The sequence below is a fragment of the Ranitomeya variabilis genome, chromosome 4 (genome assembly GCF_051348905.1).
Source record: "Ranitomeya variabilis isolate aRanVar5 chromosome 4, aRanVar5.hap1, whole genome shotgun sequence".
NCBI classification, from domain to species: domain Eukaryota; kingdom Metazoa; phylum Chordata; class Amphibia; order Anura; family Dendrobatidae; genus Ranitomeya; species Ranitomeya variabilis.
In genome coordinates this window covers 206018933-206043469 of record NC_135235.1, presented here as the reverse complement: position 1 = coordinate 206043469, position 24537 = coordinate 206018933, and the positions used below count along the sequence as shown (strand labels likewise).

Sequence of the window (24537 nt, the reverse complement as noted above, 5' to 3'; positions counted from 1 at the left end):
GTCCCCCATCTTCTTGCGATGTCGCCCTCCTGTTGCTTCATCGCTCCCCAGCACCGTACTCCTGCGCAGGCGTACTGATTTGCCCTGTAGAAAGCAGAGTAAAGAACTGCAGCGTGCAGGCGCCGGGCCTCTCTGACCTTTCCCAGCGCCTGCACACTGCAGTTCTTTACTCTGCTCTCTACAGGGCAAATCAGTACGCCTGCGCCAGAGCCGCGGCAGGAAGCAAAGAAGAGGACGTCATCCCATGAAGATGGGAGACCCGGACCTGCGACACCCATCGGACCGGACCGCACAGAACCGCCCCAGTGAGTATAATAAAACGTATTTTTCTCATCTTTCAGGTTGGACCCGGGGCTTATCTACAGCATTACAGAATGATGTAGGTAAGACCTGAAAGGCAGTGGCGGCATCTTATATCGGCCAAAACTGCTGACAAGTTCCCTTTAAAGAATAGCTCCTGTAGCAAGGGACCCAACATTTTAGCAAAAGTTGGGTCACCAACATCCATGCTTATTGGCTGCAGCGTGCACGTAGCACAATGTCACATCGCTGGTATGGCTCCGCTGCAGAGGTGAGTATACACTGTATTTCCTTTAAATTGGGGTCCTGAATTGATAAACCAGATGTTTTCTAGTAATGGACAACCCCTTTAAATGAAAAGGGCAGTCTCAGACTTGGGATATTATTTATCTTATATTTAACCCCTTATGTACACACAAATAAGCCAAAAAATGTCCTGAAAAAGATTTGCTTCTGAACATTTTGGGGCCTATGATGGATCTCAGGAGACACTGGAATTTATTAAATAATGCCACAGCAGCAACTTTATATTATAACTGCAATGCAATCGATTACTTATTTATTAGCATATAATTTCGAATATGTTTTGTAAGAAGGACGCTTGTTTGACAATTTTGTCTCACGAAGCTTTCCGTTCGAATCAACCTGTTCCTATGGTGACGGTCGCGTGAAGTTTTGAACGTCATAGCTCCGCGACGCCGCGCCATGTTTCTGGTGGTTTAGCACGCTGTACCTGACGTGACGTCATAGGTATGCGACGCTGCGCCATGTTTCTGGTGGGTTAGTGTTCTGTAGCCGACGTAACGTCATAGTTCTGCGACGCCGCGCCATGTTTCTGGTGGGACGTAGTCATGTTGGTGGTACGTCACTAGCCGGAAGGGTGTCGTGGAACCTGCACAGAGCTCTCCACAGGCGGGGATTGTGCTTCACCTGCTAAGACACCGGGCAGCGAGCTCCTGGACAGGTACGTCCATTGTGGGGACCATGAGGGAGGATGAGAGGAGTAGTCATCCCTTCCAGGGTGGGGAGGTGTCAGGAGACATAATGGTGTCACGTAACACGTCACTTGTCAAGGTTGAATAGGATTGTAATGGGGAAGGTGGACAGAGGGGGTCGTCATGATGAGCAGTGACGTCACTATGACATCATGCTCGTGTTGTCAATAACTTTATTAAACCCTGGAGAGCCCCTTTAATTAAAGGGGAAACGCACCATGCAGTGCTGTCATCGGTGGAGGGCCCTCTGGGCCTTGTCTGTTGGGGCTTATTTTGAGTTTCTGGGATGCGGATGCAATTACAGGGGTCTCTAGCCTTCCTATAAGTGAACAGTGGGGGTCTCAGCACCAGACGCCCACCAATCACAACTTCTGAAGGGCAGTCACACTTCAAAGAGGTGTTTTCACATCTGTTGATCACTGCTTGAACCCCTACTAATCACAAGAATGGGGTGGGTTCCCCTTTGGAGCCGAGGTTCCTCCATTTGTGTCCAGTTTTGCTCTTGTTTATTCCCGCTGCTCCCCTGGGTATTACTATTTTTTTTCTAACCCGCCATACGGCTCCAGAGATATCGGCCTTTCTGTGTAGCGCTAATTTGTATAGTCTTTAATAAAGGGGGCGGTGGTCACAGGTTAATTATGCAGAGCAACCTAAAGACACGCCCCTGAGGATCCAGTGAGCCACGCCCCCTTACTACTGGGGCGGCGCAGTGGATAGCACAGCAGCCTTGCAGCGCTGGAGTCCTGGGTTCAAGCCCCACCAAAGGACAACATCTGCAAAGAGTTTGTATGTTCTCTCCGTGTTTGCGTGGGTTTCCTCCGGGTTCTCCGGTTTCCTCCCACATTCCAAAGACATACTGATAGGGAGTTTAGATTGTGAGCCCCAGCGGAATATGTTAGCGCTATATAAAAATAAAGATTATTATTATTTATTACTAAAAGACCATACACTAAAGATAAAAAAAAGGGGGGAATAATCAGGGGAACAGCGGGAAGAAAAAAATGATCAAAATCTGTCAACTTTTTTTTAAACTGGTCTTCAGCTAGAGGACAGATGGCTGTAGCCGAGCGCTGAGCTCCGCTGTCCCCATCAGTGTCATAGGCTGCCATCCTCATCATCGGTGCGGGCCTCAGTAATCAGTGACTGCTCAGTTGGGAGTGCCATAGCCAGACATTACATTCCGGACACACGTATGATTATTGTATTATCTGCGTCCTCATATACCGGACGCCATAGCTGCTGCTCTGCCTGGTACCCAGCACCTAACGCCCAATGCTTTGCATTTTGGTTCCTTATCCATGTAAAACCTCTGCTTGCTGTCAGCAAATGAAAACATTCTTGATTCTATTCAGAAAACAGACCAGGTACAATAAGATGTTGTGCTGTGACCTTATGAACCCCCCAAGCATCTGGCGACATCCTGGGTCTCTCTTCTGATGGACGCTCCCCATGTCAAAATCACGACAGCGCAAGGGCTTAATATTAATTGAAGGGGCCGAGGATACTGGCAGGTGTGAGAGGTCCGTAGGGCTCTGGTCCGGCTGCCACAGTCTTGTGAATCTTATAACTGTTCAGGGAAAGAATATTTACCCACCGGGGTCTGTGCGGGACCTTTTGTTTTCTGGTCTTTTCAGTCCCTGCCGGGATCTGTGCGGACCTTGTATCTTCTGGTCTGTTATATCCCTGCCGGGTACTGCGCGGGACCTTTTGTCTTCTGGGCTTTTCTGTCCCTGCCGGGGTCTGTGCGGACCTTGTATCGTCTGATCTTTTCTGTCGCTGCCGGGATCTGTGCGGACCTTGTATCTTCTGGTCTTTTCTGTCCCTACCGGGATCTGTGCGGACCTTGTATCTTCTGGTCTTTTCTGTCCCTACCGGGATCTGTGCCACACCTTGTATCTTCTGGTCTTTTCTGTCCCTACCGGGATCTGTGCCACACCTTGTATCTTCTGGTCTTTTCTGTCCCTGCCGGGATCTGTGCCACACCTTGTATCTTCTGGTCTTTTCTGTCCCTGCCAGGATCTGTGCCGGACCTTGTATCTTCTGGTCTTTTCTGTCCCTGCCGGGATCTGTGCCGGACCTTGTATCTTCTGGTCTTTTCTGTCCCTGCCGGGATCTGTGCCGGACCTTGTATCTTCTGGTCTTTTCTGTCCCTGCCGGGATCTGTGCCGGACCTTGTATCTTTTGGTCTTTTCTGTCCCTGCCGGGGTCTGTGCGGACCTTGTATCTTTTGGTCTTTTCTGTCCCTACGTATCTTCTGGTCTTTTCTGTCCCTGCCGGGGTCTGTGCGGCCCTTGTATCTTCCGGTCTTTTCTGTCCCTGCCGGGGTCTGTGTGGACCTTGTATCTTCAGGTCTTTTCTGTCCCCGTCGTGGACTGGGCAGGGCCTTGTATTTTCGGGTCTTTTCTGTCCCCTCAGGCGTCTTTGCAGGACCTTTAAGCTTCTGAAAGTAGCAATGACTTGTTCTAGGCCTTAATGCGTAAAGTATAAGCCGTGACTCGCTTTTGCTCGTGTCCAATGACGAGGAGGCACGTTAGGACTGTTAAAGCCAATATTTCTTTGCATTTTTCAGTGCAGCCATAGTATCAGAATAGGAGGGGTGCACAGCATACTATGGTTTTATTGCATCATTAAAAGCTTTATCTGGCTGAACCGCCCCTTTAAGGACATATTTTGGATAGTAGAGAGGAGTCACTAGTTCACTCCTCGCCTATTTGATGCAAAGAACGAACCGTGACATCGTCTCGCCCTGCGTGGAAAAAGAGCAAAGCCGTTTCCAATCTGTAATCACACGTTACCCTTAGTTGCCGGGGTTTGGTTTCACAGATCAATAGGTTGGAAAATCTTGAATTCCGGAACATTCACCTACTGCACCGCCTCGGTGATGCTCCCAATCGGCGGCGATGTTACGGCACAGCAGCCGATCACTGGGAGAACAATGATCGCTAATATGATCGTCCTGTCCCCTTACAGTATCTTGTTGTTGGCAGCACATCCTGTTTACACGGAGCCGCGTGCTGCCGATACCGATGATTCACTCACCGGCATAAACGATCTGATCACCCGACAAATGAGTGAATCGCAAAACATCGAAATCGGTTGGATTATTGCTAGTGGTGGATGCGGTAACTCACAAATTACATTACAACCCCATTCGCTCGCACTGTCCGGTAATGCAGCATAATGTCAGGACAAAAGTCACTGTATAGACCCAGCCTTAAAGGGGCTGTCTGATTTTGAAAACGCATCATCAAACACCTTTTGTTTTTTTTTTCCTTATTAACAACCTCAATTAGGCAGACTGGTGAGAAACTTCAAAAAGTAACTCTCTCTAGAGGACCAGACATGTCCTTACATTAAAGGGGTGTCCTGGATTTCCCGAGCCCAGTTTCTTTGGAAAAAAACAAACAAACAAAAAAAATATACTTTACTTGCCCCTCTCTGGATCAGTCTCTCCTGGTGTCTGATGTTGTTGACAGCGCTGCAGCCAGTGAGGTGAGCTTAGTGGTTCTGCCCTTAGTGGTTCTGCCCTAGATGATGGCACGAGTCGCTGAGCTCACCAATTTGGCTGCAGCGCTGTGAACGTGAAGATAGCACTGCAGACCGGGAGCAGCGGCGGAGACTCGGCACCGAACCCAGGTAGGGCTAGTTGGTGGGAACATCCCTTTTCCATTTTTTTGGGAGATATTTCACAGTTTTCTTTCGCTGTGTAATCTCTTCCTGACTTAGTCATTGGGGCTTGAACGCAAGGGAGATGAGCGCAGGAGGTGAGCTGGAGCGCAAGGGAGATGAGCGCAGGAGGTGAGCTGGAGCGCAAGGGAGATGAGCGCAGGAGGTTAGCTGGAGCGCAAGGGAGATGAGCGCAGGAGGTGAGCTGGAGCGCAAGGGAGATGAGCGCAGGAGGTGAGCTGGAGCGCAAGGGAGATGAGCGCAGGAGGTGAGCTGGAGCGCAAGGGAGATGAGCGCAGGAGGTGAGCTGGAGCGCAAGGGAGATGAGCGCAGGAGGTGAGCTGGAGCGCAAGGGAGATGAGCGCAGGAGGTGAGCTGGAGCGCAAGGGAGATGAGCGCAGGAGGTGAGCTGGAGCGCAAGGGAGATGAGCGCAGGAGGTGAGCTGGAGCGCAAGGGAGATGAGCGCAGGAGGTGAGCTGGAGCGCAAGGGAGATGAGCGCAGGAGGTGAGCTAGAGCGCAAGGGAGATGAGCGCAGGAGGTGAGCTGGAGCGCAAGGGAGATGAGCGCAGGAGGTGAGCTGGAGCGCAAGGGAGATGAGCGCAGGAGGTGAGCTGGAGCGCAAGGGAGCTGAGCGCAGGAGGTGAGCTGGAGCGCAAGGGAGATGAGCGCAGGAGGTGAGCTGGAGCGCAAGGGAGATGAGCGCAGGAGGTGAGCTGGAGCGCAAGGGAGATGAGCGCAGGAGGTGAGCTGGAGCGCAAGGGAGATGAGCGCAGGAGGTGAGCTGGAGCGCAAGGAAGATGAGCGCAGGAGGTGAGATGGAGCGCAAGGGAGATGAGCGCAGGAGGTGAGATGGAGCGCAAGGAAGATCAGCGCAGGAGATGAGCGCAGGAGGTGAGCTGGAGCGCAAGGGAGATGAGCGCAGGAGGTGAGCTGGAGCGCAAGGGAGATGAGCGCAGGAGGTGAGCTGGAGCGCAAGGGAGATGCGCGCAGGAGGTGAGCTGGAGCGCAAGGGAGATGCGCGCAGGAGGTGCGCTGGAGCGCAAGGGAGATGAGCGCAGGAGGTGAGCTGGAGCGCAAGGGAGATGAGCGCAGGAGGTGAGATGGAGCGCAAGGGAGATGAGCGCAGGAGGTGAGATGGAGCGCAAGGGAGATGAGCGCAGGAGGTGAGATGGAGCGCAAGGGAGATGAGCGCAGGAGGTGAGCTGGAGCGCAAGGGAGATGAGCGCAGGAGGTGAGATGGAGCGCAAGGAAGATGAGCGCAGGAGGTGAGATGGAGCGCAAGGAAGATGAGCGCAGGAGATGAGCGCAGCAGATGAGCTGGAGCGCAAGGGAGATGAGCGCAGGAGGTGAGCTGGAGCGCAGGAGATGAGCGCAGCAGATGAGCTGGAGCGCAAGGGAGATGAGCGCAGGAGGTGAGCTGGAGCGCAAGGGAGATGAACGCAGGAGGTGAGCTGGAGCGCAAGGGAAAGGAGTGCAGGAGGTGAGATGGAGCGCAAGGGAGAGGAGCGGAGGAGATGAGCACAGGAGATGAGCTGGAGTGCAGAAGATGAGCTTTATTCCATTGCATCATTGAGGGACGACCCTGCCTGCTTCTCCTGACTCATACAGTGAACACGCTGCAGCCGAAGTGTAGGCGAGGGACGTGGCCGGACTTGTACATCTCTAGCATTGCACAATCTCCATGTTCTGCACATCTCATAGTCCTGATCTGTGATCATAGTGTCCGGAATCGTCACTTTATATGTTGGAGAGATCGGAGATTGTGTGACCGAGACGGTCTTCCAGCGAATCACTAAAATCCTCCGGGTGACGGGCGCAGGAAAGACCGGTGTGTCCCGCTCCCAATGTCACCTGTGTCCTGAGCATCTGCAAACCTCTGTGAACACACCCTGCTCTCCACGAAGCTCTCGCACATCCTCATGTTTTCTGGAAGCCCGTCTACGTTTTATTTCCCAGATGATTTTTCTCTTTACTTTTTGCCATACGTATTTTTTTCGTCAATGTAGCTGTATGAGGACTTGTTTTTTTTTTTGCGGTATGACTTGTAGTTTCTAATGACACCGTTCATCTTCCCGTATAAGATATTGAAAAACAGGGTTAAGTCCAATTTGGGAGAAATGGTGAAAAGAAAACAAAAAAAACCACATTATTGGGTTTCATTTTTATGGTGTCCATTGTGCGGTGATTTTCCAGCTCTTTGTGATACCCGGCTATTTTATTAGCTTTGAAAAATGTTGGCACTTTCTTTATGTGAAAGCTTATAAAAATTACATTTCAATTTCTTTTTTTTGTTTTTTGTTTTACGACGTTTCATGTGCAAGTTAATAAAATTTTTGATATACGGTATATTGATAGATTGTACCTTTATGAACACAGTGATGTCACGTTTGTTTTGCTTTTCTTTTTAACCTGCAAACAAAAGGGGGAGTCCCACACTTGTATTTATTTATTTCATATTTTTATTTTATTCATATATTTATTTTTTTCATATATTTTTTTTATTTTATATCCATATTTTTATGTTTTCATTATTTTTCTAATTCATATTATTTATTATTTTTTAATGTATCATATTAGTATTTATTCAAATTTGTGTTGATCAGTATTTTGATTCATTGTTTTATCCATATTTTTATTTATTTATTTTGTTCATATTTGTTTTTGGTTTTTTTTCATCAGTACTATGCACTGCAATAATACGGCATTAGAAATTTCCATTCGCTTCTGTTGGAAGCATATACCGGCAGTGTAACGCAGCCGACACACTACACTACATAGTGTGGAGCAGGCTCAGCTCCTGTGCCTGCTCCACATACCCCAGTCTGCTCCATGATGGATATAGCCATCATTGGCCATTACAGGGTTAAATCACTGCCAAGCTTTCTGCACTGGCCTTATACTACCAAGCTCAAACTTGGTGGAAGTGGTGAAATCCGGGGATGGGATGTATTTAAAGGATTTTTCTATTCTTTTGCTTTGCAGCACCTGAGGATGAAGATCCCGCTCGTCTTATTAGGCTCCTTCTTGGGGCTTTGCCTGGCTGTACCCATAGACAGGGCCCCTCCGAAGCAAGAAGTGGAGCCCCCGGCAGAACCGGCGGTAAGTGCTCCATAATGGCTCCCTCTGCAGTCACCGGGACTAATCGCTGCGACATAGGAGGACGTCACATCCGCTCAGAGTATAGGGAAAGTGGACGGTTTAATTAGAGCGTCCGATCCAGATTTCATCAGGATCCGCAAAGTAAGCGTGACATGTATTTGTTCCTTGGCTCTGAATTATTTATTCTGGCTCATGCAAAAGTTCATGCTTCTGAGTGTTTTAACCATAGCACCTTTATTTTTTTTTAATCCATGTATCTTAGGGTAAAAATCATTTTTGCAATTGGCTTTCATTAAAAATTTTGTACCATATGCCTTCTATAACTTTTGGCTGCAGAATGAGTTAACGGAGAATCCGTCAGTGAGCTCGCTATGATGGCCTGATGAAGTTTGTGCCCTTTTCTGAGCTGATTTATGACCACATCAAAGTTGAATGTGCGGCGAAACAGAGGCTCTAAAAGCAAAACGCTGCAACTTTTTGAATGGAAACCAATTGGAAAAATTATTTATTATCCTTAAATACATGCATTTAAATCCCGAAAGGTGTGGTACCTACACATGATCCATGGGCAGCACAGGCTTCATGTGGTCAGTGCTTGTAGATCTGAAGGATAAGCCGCGGGCCCAGCTGATAGAGGTCGGAGAATTGGGTACATATCTGTCCCTTGGTTTAGCAAGGATCGTGTAATTTATCTTCTTTTTTGTTTTTTTCTTTTTCCTTTTCTCATTCTTCAAATCCTGGTTTCATATGACCCTAATTTTAATTTTTAGCTATGATTGCCTTGTAATATTAAAGCTCCTCTGTCAAATGACGGCTGCTCTTGAAAAAGGCATCCATAAGTGGGTTACATTTACAGGTGCCAAGGACTGCCATCCCTGGAGTTGTTGGGCTGTATACCGTGTCTGGCATCCAGCTGAAACAGACAGTTGGGATGAGCATTATGCTTGTAGCCAATGAACATCGCTGGGAAAATCCTGTAGACTGCTGATTGGCTGAGAGCAGGTGACTCACAGGCTTCTCCTTCCAGTGCTCCTCCCAGTTTATCCTTTTCAGCTGGATTCCAGGTTAGTTCAGCCATGTAGTGGGCTCTCCGTAATCTGCTCTTTGTACCAGTCTTATTTTAGTGTATATTAGCCTCTTTTTTTTTTTGAGGTGGGATTATACTAATATCATCATGTTTAGGTTATTGATTATCTCGTGACAGGATACCGGCTTGTACTATGATCGTTACCTGCGAGAGGTAATTGACGTGTTGGAAACGGACAATCATTTCCGCGAGAAGCTTCAGGCCGCCAACGCAGATGACATCAAGGTGAGCGCCCGCGTGGTGTGCCTGCGGCCGATCTCTGCACTGTGTGTTTGCTCTCCACTATTGATTTTTGTCCACCTGGAGGAGCAAAGTGCATCAGTTTTTTTAATGTAGACGCACATTAATTATCTGGAGTTAACGAACTTTGGCTCAGTTTTCTTTAGAAGATAAGAGCCGCCCCAGAAAAGTAATCTGTGAACTTCGTGTCTCCACCTAGCCTTAAAGGAGCGCGATCATCAGAATAATTTATTGTTTAAATCAGGTTTTTGTGTTTTATATGTTTACTAAAAAATGTTGGATTTGTTTTTTTTTTTTCATTTAAATCATGATCTTTGTTAATAAAAAAAAAACAAAACTAAATTATTAATCTTGCAATTTTCACAATGGCCACTGGGGGGGTTTTGTTTCTTCACACTTGCACTTTTGAGTTTTCAGCACACTCATCATCAGAGGCAGGACACAGCTGATAACACAGGATCCACTAATCACAATAGGTGATTTCACAGCTCACCTCCTCCTCCTGTACAATGACTGATAACACCTCTGTATACAGAATATAACACAGGATCCACCATTCACAATAGGTGATGTCACAGCTCACCTCCTCCTCCTGTACAATGACTGATAACACCTCTGTATACAGTAGATACACAGGATCCACCAATCACAATAGGCGATTTCACAGCTCACCTCCTCCTCCTGTACAATGACTGATAACACCTCTATATACAGAATATAACACAGGATCCACCATTCACAATAGGTGATGTCACAGCTCACCTCCTCCTCCTGTACAATGACTGATAACACCTCTATATACAGAATATAACACAGGATCCACCATTCACAATAGGTGATGTCACAGCTCACCTCCTTCTCCTGTACAATGACTGATAACACCTCTGTATACAGTAGATACACAGGATCCACCAATCACAATAGGCGATTTCACAGCTCTCCTCCCATCACAATGACCTTTTCACACGCTCATTAGATACAGTCGGGATATGACGATTGTGGCTAATGTGCATGTGTTGTTTCCTGAAACAGCAGGAAGTTAGACTAAAACAGCCTCAGTGGCCAATGTGAGAACTGCAAGATTTTTTTTTAATTAATTTATTCTGATTTATTATACATAAATTATAAGTAAAATAATAATTGTATTATTTAATACAAATTTTATTTTCAATAGAAAAAAAAAAGCCCCCAAAAATCAGAAAACTGAATTTAACACAAAGACCTGATTTATACAATGGAGCATTTTCTAATGATGGCTTCGCTTTACATTTGAGAGCTGGCGGATAAACTTAGTTTTGGCTGAGCGCTATGTCATCGGGGCCGGCTGCAGTAACCTGCTCGGACAGGTGGCCAGGAGCGCTGCTGTGGAGGAAAACACTGCGAAGGGGATGATGCAGTTTGGAGAATCTGGTTTTATGCTCCCCGATAGTAACTGGCGATGTGTTTTTCCCTGTCTGCAGAGCGGTAAGCTCAGCAAGGAGCTGGATTTTGTGAGCCACCATGTACGGACCAAGCTAGATGAGCTGAAGAGGCAGGAGGTGTCCAGGCTGCGAATGCTGATCAAGGCAAAGATGGACGCCACCATGGAAGGCAGTGAGTAAAGTGCAGATGAAATGGGGAAAACTGGAGGTGTGCACTGGGTCTCCCATTTTTTTTTTTTCTTTTTTGAAAATGACAAAGCAAATTTCTAAAAAGATTCCACCGTTTTACGTCGACAGCTCTTCGGCAGAGCAATGTCCATGATATTCTTACTCTCTTTCCTGTGTTTTGCTAATTTGCCAAGTGTAAAACGTGATTTTTTTTTTCCTCTCCTAGACGTGCAGATTGACCACTCTGCTCTGCTGAAACAGTTTGAGCATTTGGACCCTCAGAACCAACATACGTTTGAGGCCCGGGATTTGGAGTTGCTCATTCAGACTGTAAGTAAGATCATCCGTGATTGGACCTGTATATTGTGGGGTCGTCTATTTCTACACGGAGACCATTTCATAAAGACTTCATGATAACCTGAATTGGGTGAGATGCAGTCCCCTTCAACAGTGAGGTGACCAGGAGCGCTGCTCTGCAGGAAAAATGTCACACAGTTGGTGAGCGTCCCAGAGGTTGGACCCTCAACCATCATTTTCATCATCTTATAAGATCACTTTAACAGTGACTAGAAGGAAATTCTGACTGTGCCCACCAGTTGGGGTTTTACTAAGAGTTTGTGTGAGTACCCTAGCTCTGTAGTTAAAGCTGCATCCACTTTAGGACATTTTTTTTGCTTCTTTCCTAATTGTAAAGTTAAGCAACTTTCTAAATAGTCTTCATTAAAAATGTTCTAAAATTTTGCTGCTGATTGTCCTTTATCTAGCTAGCTGCTGTTGCAAAAAATGTTGCAACTCCGTCAGACATCCTGGTTCTCCTCCTTGATGGTTCTCTCCTCCCTCCCCGCCCTTTACTTAAGGTACCGTCACACTAAGCGACGCTGCAGCGATAGCGACAGCAATGCCGATCGCTGCAGTGTCGCTGTGTGGTCGCTGGAGAGCTGTCACACAGACCGCTCTCCAGCGACCAGCGATGCCGAGGTCCCCGGGTAACCAGGGTAAACATCGGGTTGCTAAGCGCAGGGCCGCGCTTAGTAACCCGATGTTTACCCTGGTTACCAGCGTAAAAGTTAAAAAAACAAACAGTACATGCTCACCTGCGCGTCCCCCAGCCTCTGCATCCTGACGCTGACTGAGCTCCGGCCCTAACAGCAGAGCGGTGACGTCACCGCTGTTGCTTTCACTTTCAGTTTAGGGCCGGCGCTTTAGTGTCAGGAAGCAGAGGCTGGGGGACGCGCAGGTGAGTATGTACTGTTTGTTTTTTTAACTTTTACGCTGGTAACCAGGGTAAACATCGGGTTACTAAGCGCGGCCCTGCGCTTAGTAACCCGATGTTTACCCTGGTTACCAGTGTAAAATATCGCTGGTATCGTCGCTTTTGCTGTCAAACACGGCGATACACGGCGACCTAGCGACCAAATAATGTGCAGACCTTCTAGCAGCGACCAGCAATTTCACAGCGGGATCCAGATCGCTGCTGCGTGTCAAATACAGCGATATCGCCATCCAGGTCGCTGCAACGTCACGGATTGCTGGCGATATCGCCTAGTGTGACGGTACCTTTAGTCTTATAGATAGCAGCAATAGGCAGTAGTACACAGATTTCCAGGACATTGAGACTATTTGAGAGGGGAGAAAGTATCTAACGTCTCAGAGAGGGCAGAGAGATCCAGCTATAGAAAAGGGGGAAAGCGCATGAAGTGGAAAAAGGTGCAGGATAGAAGCTGCGCTGATATGAGTGTGTGCTCAGCACCCTGAATAAACACAGAGCTCACATCCATCCTATATTACTGGGAGACACACAGAGCTCACATCCATCCTATATTACTGGGAGACACACAGAGCTCACATCCAGTTTATATTACTGGAAGGGACACAAATAGCTCACATCCAGCCTATATTACTGGGAGACACACAGAGCTCACATCCAGCCTATATTACTGGCAGAGACACACACAGCTCACATCCAGCCTATATTGCTGGGAGAGACACAAAGCTCACATCCAGCCTATATTACTGGCAGAGACACACAGAGCTCACATCCAGCTTATATTACTGGGAGAGAAACACAGAGCGCACATCCAGCCTACATTACTGGGAGAGACACTCGGAGCTCACATCCAGCCTATATTACTGGGAGAGACACACATAGCTCACATTCAGCCTATATTACTGGGAGACACACACAGTTCACATCCAGCCTATATTACTGGGGCAGACACACACAGCTCACATCCAGCCTATATTACTGGGAGACACACATAGCTCACATTCAGCCTATATTACTGGGAGACACTCAGAGCTCACATCCAGCCTATATTACTGGGAGACACACACAGTTCACATTCAGCCTATATTACTGGGAGACACACAGAGCTCACATCCAGCCTATATTACTGGGAGACACCCAGAGCTCACATCCAGCCTATATTACTGGGAGAGACACAGCTGACATCCAGCCTATATTATAAGGAGAGACACACAGAGCTCACATCCAGCCTATATTACTGGGAGACAATCTATGAGAAATAACCGTAGGCACTACTATTGTGAGTGGTGCGCAAGTAGGTGCCCAAACCATATAATCGCGTCCGGGACAGGAACACCTTAGTGCCTGACTGACGCATAGCCGGTTATCACCACTTACAGATACTATAAGGGGTCCATTCATCCCCAAAATTTCTACTAGACATTCTCTCTATGAGAGGTACATTGAAGAAGGTCTATGACCGAAACGTTTGTATGTACTCTCTTTATTAAACCACAATAGCATCTGATCACGTGTGTGCCAAGTTACTTTACAAAACTATATTACTGGGAGAGACACACAGAGCTCACATCCAGCCTATATTACTGGAAGAGACAAACAGAGCTCACATCCAGCCTATATTACTAGGAGACACACAGAGCTCACATCCAGCCTATATTACGGGGGGAGACACACACAGCTCACATCCAGCCTGTATTTCTGGGGGACACACAGAGCTCATATCCAGCCTATATTACAAGGAGAGACACAGAGCTCACATCCAGCCTATATTACTGGGAGACACCCAGAGCTCACATCCAGCCTATATTATAAGGAGAGACACACAGAGCTCACATCCATCCTATATTACTGGGAGAGACACAGCTCACATCCAGCCTATATTATAAGGAGAGACACACAGAGCTCACATCCAGCCTATATTACTGGGAGAGACACAGAGCTCACATCCAGCCTATATTACTGGGAGACACACAGAGCTCACATCCAGCCTATATTACGGGGGGAGACACACACAGCTCACATCCAGCCTATATTTCTGGGAGACACACAGAGCTCACATCCAGACTATATTACAAGGAGAGACACAGAGCTCACTTCCAGCCTATATTACTGGGAGACACCCAGAGCTCACATCCAGCCTATATTACTGGGAGAGACACAGCTCACATCCAGCCTATATTATAAGGAGAGACACACAGAGCTCACATCCAGCCTATATTACTGGGAGAGACACAGAGCTCACATCCAGCCTATATTACTGGGAGAGACACACAGAGCTCACATCCAGCCTATATTACTGGGAGAGACACAGCTCACATCCAGCCTATATTATAAGGAGAGACACCGCTCACATCCAGCCTATATTATAAGGAGAGACACACACAGCTCACATCCAGCCTATATTACTGGGAGACACCCAGAGCTCACATCCACTCTATATTACTGGGAGAGATGCTCCGAAAAAAATTCAAATTTGGATCAATAATTTAAATAGAAAGCATTTTTTTCTGTCCATAGCCTTTAAAGTAGTCGTGTTTCTAGCCAGAATATTATAAAAGCATAATAATGAGGATTGGAGCACACCTCAGTTTGTAACAGAGCGATGGTGGAGATCTATAGTCAAAGGATCGAGTAATCCCTATTAGAAAAACTGAAGTGAGAATGTAATGTGAATTCTGCTTATTTTGCTCAGGCCACCAAAGATCTGGAGAATTACGATGCCGCTCATCATGAAGAGTTCAAACGTTACGAGATGATGAAGGAACACGAGAGGCGAGAATATCTGAAGTCCCTGGATGAGGATAAACGGAGAATGGAGGAAGCGCACTACGAAGACATGAAGAAGAAGCACAGGGAGCACCCAAAAGTGAATGTACCAGTAAGTGCACTTCATGGTTGGGTCATCCAGCTGTCGACTGAACGAGCGACACACAGTCGTATGTCCACATTTAGTCATTTAGGTGGATTTTCACTATTCGATATGTCTGATCTGCCCCATCCTTTTCACCAGGGCAGTAAAGATCAACTGAAGGAAGTCTGGGAGGAGACGGACGGGCTGGACCCCAATGATTTCAACCCAAAAACATTCTTCAAGTTACACGGTAAGTCTCGTCCGACCACATATCCATGACCGAGGACGCAGATGTGTGTAGGTTCTTATGCGGCTTCTTCTAGTCCATGATATACAGCGTGTAGACTGTGAACACAGAGAGTTCCTCACCAACGTGTAAGATTCCACATTCTGCTCATCTCTAAATTTTTTCCAGATACCAATGGAGACGGCGTTCTGGACGAGCAAGAGCTGGAGGCGCTCTTCACTAAGGAGGTAATCTAGCGGCATATTCCAGATGACCACTGGCCATGTCAGTACTCTGTGGTTGTTGGATGAAACCCTTGAGATTGTCCTCCTACCTTCAGGCATCCGTGACTCTTCTTTTGATTAGCTAGCCTGGCTTGACGTTATTGCTGTGGCGTGACGCACATGTGATGTCTCGCCAGGCTGGCTAGTCAAAAGAAGAGTCACGGATGCCGGAAGGTAGGAGGAGATCTCAATGCTCTCGTCCAGCGGCCACAGATCAATGACATAGGAAATGGACCTACTGGGTCCGGAGAATCGATTCATATCAGCAATACCAGACACCACCTGGGAGTAAAGAGGAAATAATAGATATAATTTTTTTTTTTTATTCCTCTCTCATCTCATATACCACTGGAGTAGACCGTGACCCTTGAAGTCTTATTTCTGACTTAATAGATAATATGAATGTATTGTGGATTTTGCTTTTAGCTGGAGAAAGTCTATGACCCAAAGAATGAAGAAGATGACATGGTGGAAATGGAAGAAGAGAGGCTGCGGATGAGAGAGCACGTCATGAAAAATGTATGGAGGTTTGAAATATGCCATCAAAGGGATGGAGGAGAGACTTGATTATTATACTCTACTGCCAATCCCCCTCGCCAGCGTAGTCCTCACTGATACATTGTAGCAAATTACTAGAAAGAATTGTGAAATTGCTAATAATTAACTTGTCTGCGCTGGATACTTTGCATTGACATTTTAGAACGTCAGTGCAAAGTTAAGGGAGGACAGTCCAGAAGTAGCTGAACAATAAGTAATTTTCTGATGACACCTGCTCTTTCCAACCTTAGACATACAGGTACGTCTAATTTAACCTTCCCCTGTTTGCTGCAGGCTCCGGTGATGAGCCTGCAACTTTTCATTATTTCATTAGCTGACATGTGCCTATAAACAGCCGCAGGTGGAATCACTTAAAAACGGAAAAACCCAAGGCAGTGAAGGGGTTAAGAGATAGGGGGGAAAAAATGCCAATCACGTTAGCCGAGTACAGGTTTTTTTTGTGTTTTTTTTTTTTATCCATTCTGTTTGACATCAAGTAGTTCATTGTATTCACTTCTCAGCAGAGCAGGATTCCCTATATGCAGGTTTACTACTACAATGTTCCCATTCACTGACAGCAAGCAAAAATATGGCGAAAAATTGTGACAAATGCAATAAGAGAGTTGTCGAATTTTCATTTACACAGTGATTAAGTTCTAGTAAAACAAAACTGAAAACAAAATAAAAAAAGACGATTTTCTTTATCGGCCTAAAGACTTGTCATTGTATAAGACAACGTTATGGAACCTTAAAATTAAACTTCTCAATTTTCATGGTCTCTGCTCCAAGAGTGCACATTCGCCCTGCCATTACCATTAAAGTCTATGACCTTGTCTGTTCATGCGTCTGGACCCCGTATTGCAGGAGATTTTGGACGTATTCCCCAATGGCAAACAGAAATCACCCTTACTTTGAACTGACATTTTAGAACGTCAGTGCAGAGTATAGTGAGGACTATAAAGTATATGTGTTGTTCAGAAGTAATGAAATAAGTAATTTGCTGATGACACCTTCCCCTTTAAGAAATTGCCATTTTTTTTTTCCTATCAATTTATCCAAGTATTTTTATTTTATCCATTTCAGACTTGGTAAAACTGGATTTCTTCTTTTCTAGGTGGACTCAAATCACGATCGCTTGGTGACGCTGGAAGAGTTCTTGAAATCTACAGAGAGGAAAGAGTTTAATGAGGCCGGAGGATGGGAGGTGAGGATGTAACTCGGGACTTCGGGATTAAGACGTTGATGGTAAATTCCTATGAGGTGAGGTTTAGGAAAAGGTACTGAGATGAGGGACAGAAGGTAATGAAAAGAGAAAATTAAAGGAGCCCATACACCATTAATAGCGGTCGCTCACTTCTTGTCCAGCTATTTGAGTTTTCTTTTCCGGAGCGGATTTAATGATTACTGACCACATCAAGTTAAGCTGAGCTTTGATGCGGTCATAAATCAGCTGATTTGAGCTCAGAACATAACAGATAAGAGTTAGAAACTCCCATCAGAAGAGGCTCGCTGATGGATTTTCAGTTAACTTGGGGGGAGGAGAGGGAACAAAGTAAAATTTTTCATGAAACCTATTTGCAAAAATGATGTTAAACGCAAAATACGTGCAATTAATAAAAAAATGCAATGCTGGGTTATCAAGAATCTGCATGGGATTCACGTTGGTATATGCACGCTCGCTCCCATAATTACAGTGGTGATTTCACCAGTGTTCAGATCGGACTGCCCCTATAAATGCATCACGTAGATATCACCGCCGACCATTTTCTTTCTTTTTCCTTAAGACTGTGGACGAGACCCAGATTTACACAGAGGATGAGCTGCGCAGGTTTGAGCAGGAGCTGGCCACCCAAGAAGCCGCCTTAATTCAGCGAGCGGAGGAGCTACGGAAAGAGCATGAAGTCCTTCAGCAGAGGCAGATCGAGCTGGACGCTCAGAAGAAGGAGTACCAGCAGGTACGTAGCGAGGTGGGCATCCAGCACCAGACAGACCACCAAGTCTAACACACACAGGTGGACTGAGACATCTGTTGGGGGGTGGAATAACATGGCTGGAGGTGACGGTATATGGTTAAGAATCCTCATCTTTCTTTTAAGGCTGTAATCCAGATGGAGCAGAAGAAGGCGCAGCAGGCCGGAGCGCCCGCTGCTGGACCCGATGGGGAACTGAAGTTCCAGGCTCAAGTACAAGAAGGAGCCGTTGTACAAGGTATGTAGTTACATGGCTAGACCCCCCTATTTTATTATTATAAACTAATACCACTGGCACTAACTGAGAGCACCAGACAGGTGCCCTGCCGCTAATGCACTTACTGGATCACTAAAGGGTTAATAAAAAAAATTAAATAAATAAACCAGGCTGCAATATAGGTATAATGTCCCACCAGGCAGTCGCAAAGATGAATTAATGGATGTTGTGCTAAAACTGGTAGTTCAGAAACACACTGGTGGACCTCGGGAGGTTGAATAAAGAACTTTATTATTATTTATAAAATTATATATATATATATATATATATATATATATTTAATCATTTTTTACACAACTGAAGAGGGTTAAGGGTTTTCTGAACCATTAAACCCCTATTAATCAATCTTATTGTAAAAAATAAAAAAAACAATTTTTTTTTTTTTTATCTTCAATTTTTTCGACAGTTTTTTTTCCACTTTGTTTTTCTTCCTATAGTAAAGCCTATAGGATTACTCCTAAGGGGAAAAAAAATGATTGGGCTTCTTGAATTTCAGCATGCCCAATCCTCTGATACAAAAGTGTGTGGCAGATCTTTGACACCAACTGTAATGTCTGGGGGTGGGTCGATGTCCTACCTTTTTGTCATATGTAATGGATACATGCATCGTCTTCCCAGCCGCCTTCATTGTGTGATCTATGTTAACAGATAAACCAGAAGAAGCCCACCAGGTGTCAGACGTTCATCCAGGACCTCCAGGAGATGTGGCCCACCCAGATACGAAAGATTCAGCGCCTTCCCAGGAACATCAAGTTCAGCAAGTCTAACAGTAGGAAGTTAAAGAGACCCAAGGGGAGGGGGAAATGCGGCAGGGACACACGGATCGGTCACCTCCATCTTGGGGTCTCCACTCTGTATCCCTCTGTTCTCCCGAATTTCAAAGTTAAAGGGATGTGCAATCGACCTCTGGGTAAATCTCTCACATTGGGAATCGGGCTTCTTGTTTTCAAAAAACAAACTTAAAAAGAAACAAACAAACAAGCAAAAAGTAACGAAAGACTGTGGGGCGTTAGGTGGGTCGTACCCTGGAGAAGCACCTTTTTCTGTTTTCATCATGGCAGAGGACGTCACCCATCTATGTACAGCATATATATGTATTGGTTACATTGTGTCTCTGCCTATCCGGCATGTATAATGTATCCAGCATTTAGTAAAAACGTAGTAATCCCCCTCTAGTAATTGTTACTTGTGTCAAGTGGGACATTGTGGGGTGAACCCACAAGTAGTTGCCCCCCCATCTTCCTACTTCCTCAATGAACGAGCACCCGGGCCCTTTAAACTCCACAGATGGGCACCAAGTTTCTAATGACTAGCGGTCCATTAATCTTTTGCCTTTTCCGACCTTCCATAGTGAGAAGAGTGCGAGATTGTGTCTTGCGTCACTGTATCTAATAGCCCTTCAGTCCTTAGATGCAGTAGGGTGTACAGCGTAGTAACCAGGTAAGCGCCCTCCGATAAATCCCCTTTAGTCGAGTTCCTCGCATTATGTACGTACACATATCAATAGACAGTGCTGCAGACTTCTTTGTTGCAACACGTTTCTGGCTGTGATATATAGACTCAGTCCTGCCCGAAACATGGTGCCAAAAAGATGCCTCCAGATCCCTCTTAGAATTACATTTCTATGGCCTCCGTTGACGCAGCCAGCGCCAGTATACAACCCTTGTGGTTTTTGTTTTCTAGCACATTTTGCCGAGACCTCGGGCAGTGCAGGACCACCGGTGAATGATCTCCGGCCACAGGCACCGTACAAATGCCTGATACTTCACAGTTCTTAGGGGAGTGTTCACATGTCCTAATAAAACTCAGTTGTGTATTTACGTGGCTGGTCTTAGATTTTTGCCCCGTTGTCCTCTGCTTTAATCTGCTGATCAGACACAATACATGTATTGGATTCCGGCTTCAAAATATTCACCTTCTGCACTTAGTCTTTGGCTGTGTTCACACAGTATTTTTCCTTTTTTTGGAAAATGCGATATACATGGCAATTTTGCAGTTTTTTGGATAACTGGCAGAAATTTAAGAAGAAAGAAAATTGCATCAGGGACACGTGAACAAGACCTTAAAATGAATTAGCCTAAGCCACAAACAAAACGAAATTCTCATCATTGAAAGCCAGAGGTAGATAAATTGAGATTACTGGATATTTCGTCCAGGCTTGGTGCTGGCAGTAACATTTCAGGCTCCAGGTCACAGCGGACGAGTTTATGACTTCATGTAATAAGCTTTTATTGTAAGGAACTTTATTTTCACTCAATAAAAATAATGTTGGAGATGTCTGTGCTCTTATCGTGGGAGTGATCTGCATGTCCTTACCGGTAATGATCAAACAAGCTTGGATACGCTGTTACTTGAACAGGTTTGTGTGCTACAGAGTGTCTTCGGCATGCTCAAAAAATGTTTGGCTGCATATCTCACAGCTGTTTGACAGTCAAAACATGCAGGGCATTCCCATCCTACTAATCCCAATATGATGCATGCAAGAGGCAGGGGGGTGCTAGGATGGCGGCAGAACCTCTCTCCCCTGATATGAGGGATGTTGGATAACCCCATTACGGTGCCTTTTTTACATGTGATGTATGGCAGGTTATATAGTCATATATGCCAACATGTACCAGCTCAACCTGTGCCATAAAGACACTCCTCTTGGCATGAGACCATGGGCAAATCTGAGGTATATAGAGAAATATATCCGATAGCAAGAATTTAATCCAAATCAGAGGTCTCAAACTGCATTTCGCGGGGACTGCAAACAGGTCATGTTTTCAGGATTTCCTTGTATTGCACAGATAATTTAAAGGGCCACTGTCACCCCCCTCCAGCCGTTATAAACTAAAAGAGCCACCTTGTGCAGCAGTAATGCTGCATTCTAACAAGGTGGCTCTTTTAGTTTTAGGTTCAAGTATACCCAAAATAAATCGTTTTGATACTTAGCCACAATACCGGTCTCTAGCCAGGGAGGCGGGTCCTCACTCCCCAGCTTGAACCGCTACTCTGCCGTTACTCCAATCTTCATGGGCTTTCGTCGCCGCCCCCTCAGCGCTGTTTACGCTTCAAAACCGGCGCCTGCGCTGTGTACTACTGTGCTGCGCAGGCGCCGTTCAAGCTGGGGAGTGAGGACCCGCCTCCCTGGCTAGAGACCGGTATTGTGGCTAAGTATCAAAACGCTTTATTACTCTGTCGCCTCATTGGGGGACACAGGACCATGGGTGTTATGCTGCTGTCCACTAGGAGGCGACACTATGCACAATCTGAAAAAGATTAACTGTGGCTCCTCCTGTGCAGTATACACCCCTGGACGGCATCAGCCTTCTCCAGTTTTTGCTTAGTGTCGCAAAGGAGGCACACCTAAAGATTTTTACTCCGTTTCCCGACGGGATTACAGATGAAGAAAAGAGGGTCTCCTGTGAGACCCCCGGCATGGCTCCTTCCTCGGCCCCCTATTATGGGGTGCCCAGTTGAAGTTGAGATGGCTATTCCCCATGCTGCTCCTTCCCCAACCTCTCGGGTGTTGGTTCGAAGTCGAGACCCCCCTCCTTCCCCAATTCCTTTTGGTTTCTGGGTTGAGGTCGAGGCGAGGATAAAGGCCCCTGAAGGTGTGTGACAAAGCACCCTCCCTATCCCCCTCTGGGGGTATTAGGTTGAGACACCTCAGGTAAGGCCTGTACAGGCAGCATCCTACAGCTCCCAGCAATGGGCCAGCACACTGCGCCTGCATCCAGGGACCCCAGCCCAGCTGCGGGCTCCTGTTGGGGCCGGGGGGAGTGCAGGCAGGCATGGCACATACAGACACAGGGTTCCCTGCGTCCCTGTCTCTGCGGCAGCACCAGCTCTATACTGCCTCAGGGGGACCCCAGCCGGGCTCCCCCTTCCGCTTATAGCCCCACCGCCATCCTGCCTTCAAATCCGGAGGGGTCCGGTTCAGATCCGACCCCCTCCCGGACTTTCGCGCCGGCCTGGAGCCCTTCTGGGCCTCAGGCATCTAATTTAGGCCCCGGCTTCGGCCTAGCTGAAGCAGCAGCCTCCTCTCCGCCCCTCGGCCCGCCCCCCGGATGACAAATATGACACTCTACAGTGTCATACAAGGGGCGGATCGAGACAGAAAGGGCGGGTTTTTTATAGCCTTGCAGCCTTTTTCCAGCTCTCCGCCCCCTTCTCCTCCTCTCTCTTCTGTCTCTGCAGCCATTTTCGGCTGCAGATTAACCCTGCATCTCCCGGTCCTTCAGGACCAGGCAGCCAGTCTCCGGGGGGCACAGGACTGTGGATTTTCGGTGCTGGACCTAGGGGTACACTGGTGGGGTAAGATCACAGCTGGGTTATCTTTACTCAGCTGTGAATCCATATTACCTATAAGGCTCCCCTGTAGGTTCTCTACCCCTGTAAGGTCCATCTGCTGGCAGCACTTCTGCACTCTGTGCACTATGCCGGGCTCAAGGTCCAAGAGAACCAGGCAGAACTGCTATTATGCATTCTGCACAGCCTGCGGGACCGCTCTCCCCAGTAGTAGCACGTACCCGCATTGTCAGAACTGTATACAAACTACTGTGTCACAGCCTCAAGAAGCCCCTGCCAATGCCTCGGTGTCTAATGCCACGCCGGAATGGGCTACTCAGTTATCGCAATCTATGACGCAGTCTATAGATAACCTAACTTCCACATTGCTTCAGGCTCTGCAGGGTCATGCCCCGGCTATGACCGTTACCCAACAACGGGAGAGCTTGACTCAGGAACAAGATGACCCTGGCACATCCACGTCTAGGTCAGGACGCAAGCGGATCCATAGATCAAGTCCATCTGCGTCATCCCATAGCACACGGTCATCCCCCTCTAGGGAGAGACACCGTTGCTCCAGGTCATCTAGACCGTCCCATTCCAGGGACAGACAATGCAGATCTCCGCAATCCCCAACCAGAGAAGGCCTCCTCCCCAGCTCACCTAGCAGGGGACGCCTCAGTGATACACAGGATTCGGAAGGCATCTGCGACTCTGACTCAGACAGAGAAACTGAGGGGTCCCTGATCCCAATCCCTCCTAGCAATACAGCGCTAGTTGAGGACATAATATCGTCCATCCATCGGGTGCTGGACATTTCTGATCCGCCACCAGAGGCCCCAGAACATCAGATTTCCTTTGAAGGACCTCTGAAGCCGCCTAAGGTTTTTTCTAACCACCCAGAGTTTAAGGCGATCCTTAAAAAACAGCTCTCACAGCCTGAGAAAAAATTCGCTAATCGCAAATATCTGGAGGCGAGGTACCCCTTCCCACAGAAGGACACCAAGGAATGGACAGATCCACCTGAAGTGGATCCCCCAGTCTCCAGGCTAGCAGCACAGACCCTCCTTTCACTGCCAGATAGCTCAACCCTAAGGGACGCAGCAGACCGGCAGGTAGAACGCATGGCTCGTTCAATTTTCGAGGCAGCAGGGGCATCCCTGGCTCCCGCGTTCGCCTCAGTTTGGGCTGCCAAGGCCATCCTGGCCTGGGCAAAGAATTTACAAGCCTTCCAAGCATCCGCTCCTGAACTGTCGGACCAAGCGGTTCAAATTGCTGTTGTAGCAGATTACATGCTCCATGCAGCTCTGGATTCAGCAAGGGGAGTCGCGGGGATAGCATCAAACGCCATCACGATTCGGCGTATCCTCTGGCTGCGGGAATGGAAAGCGGACGCAGCCTCAAAGAAGTCCCTCACGCACCTCCCCTACCTCAGTGGGAGACTTTTCGGTGAACAGTTGGACACTATGATATCCAACGCCACAGGGGGTAAGAGTACTTCTCTTCCCCAACTGAAACCTAAACGCACTTACAAGAAGCGTAACCAAACTCGATTCCGATCCTTTCGGAATTCCTCCGGCTGGTCCGTCTCGCGTCCAGTACAAAATCGTAACCGTTCCCCACGCAGGGACAACTCACGATCGACGCAAAGGTCGGACAAGACCTGGCAGTCAAAAGCAGGCCAGTCTAAGCCCAGAGGAGGAAAATCTCAGACCTTCTCCTCCTCATGACTCACGGACTCCGGAAGACACCACACCAGTAGGCGGCCGACTTTTGCTCTTTCATCAAGTCTGGCTGCCTATTACAGAAGACAGGTGGGTCACGGAACTAGTGTCTTCCGGATACAAAATAGACTTCACCTCCAACCCACCGGAC

At 47.2% G+C, this 24537-nt stretch overlaps 1 protein-coding gene across 2 annotated transcripts; it reads left to right on the top strand.

The window, feature by feature from the left end:
* The first annotated feature begins 979 nt into the window (after positions 1-979).
* NUCB1 (nucleobindin 1) lies at positions 980-20665 on the top strand. Of its 2 annotated transcripts, none has more exons than XM_077259747.1 (13): positions 980-1264; positions 7946-8062; positions 9267-9374; positions 10850-10982; positions 11205-11308; positions 14938-15123; positions 15256-15346; positions 15512-15570; positions 16033-16125; positions 17258-17347; positions 17928-18110; positions 18240-18351; positions 19039-20665. In XM_077259747.1, exons 2-13 carry the CDS (start codon positions 7955-7957, stop codon positions 19155-19157), a joined length of 1386 nt encoding a protein of 461 aa, XP_077115862.1. In that variant the 5' UTR covers positions 980-1264; positions 7946-7954; the 3' UTR covers positions 19158-20665. The 2 variants fall into 2 exon arrangements, with proteins under 2 accessions (XP_077115862.1, XP_077115863.1); XM_077259748.1 differs by having other exon boundaries at positions 1003-1264; positions 17928-18098.
* The last annotated feature ends 3872 nt before the right edge of the window (positions 20666-24537 follow it).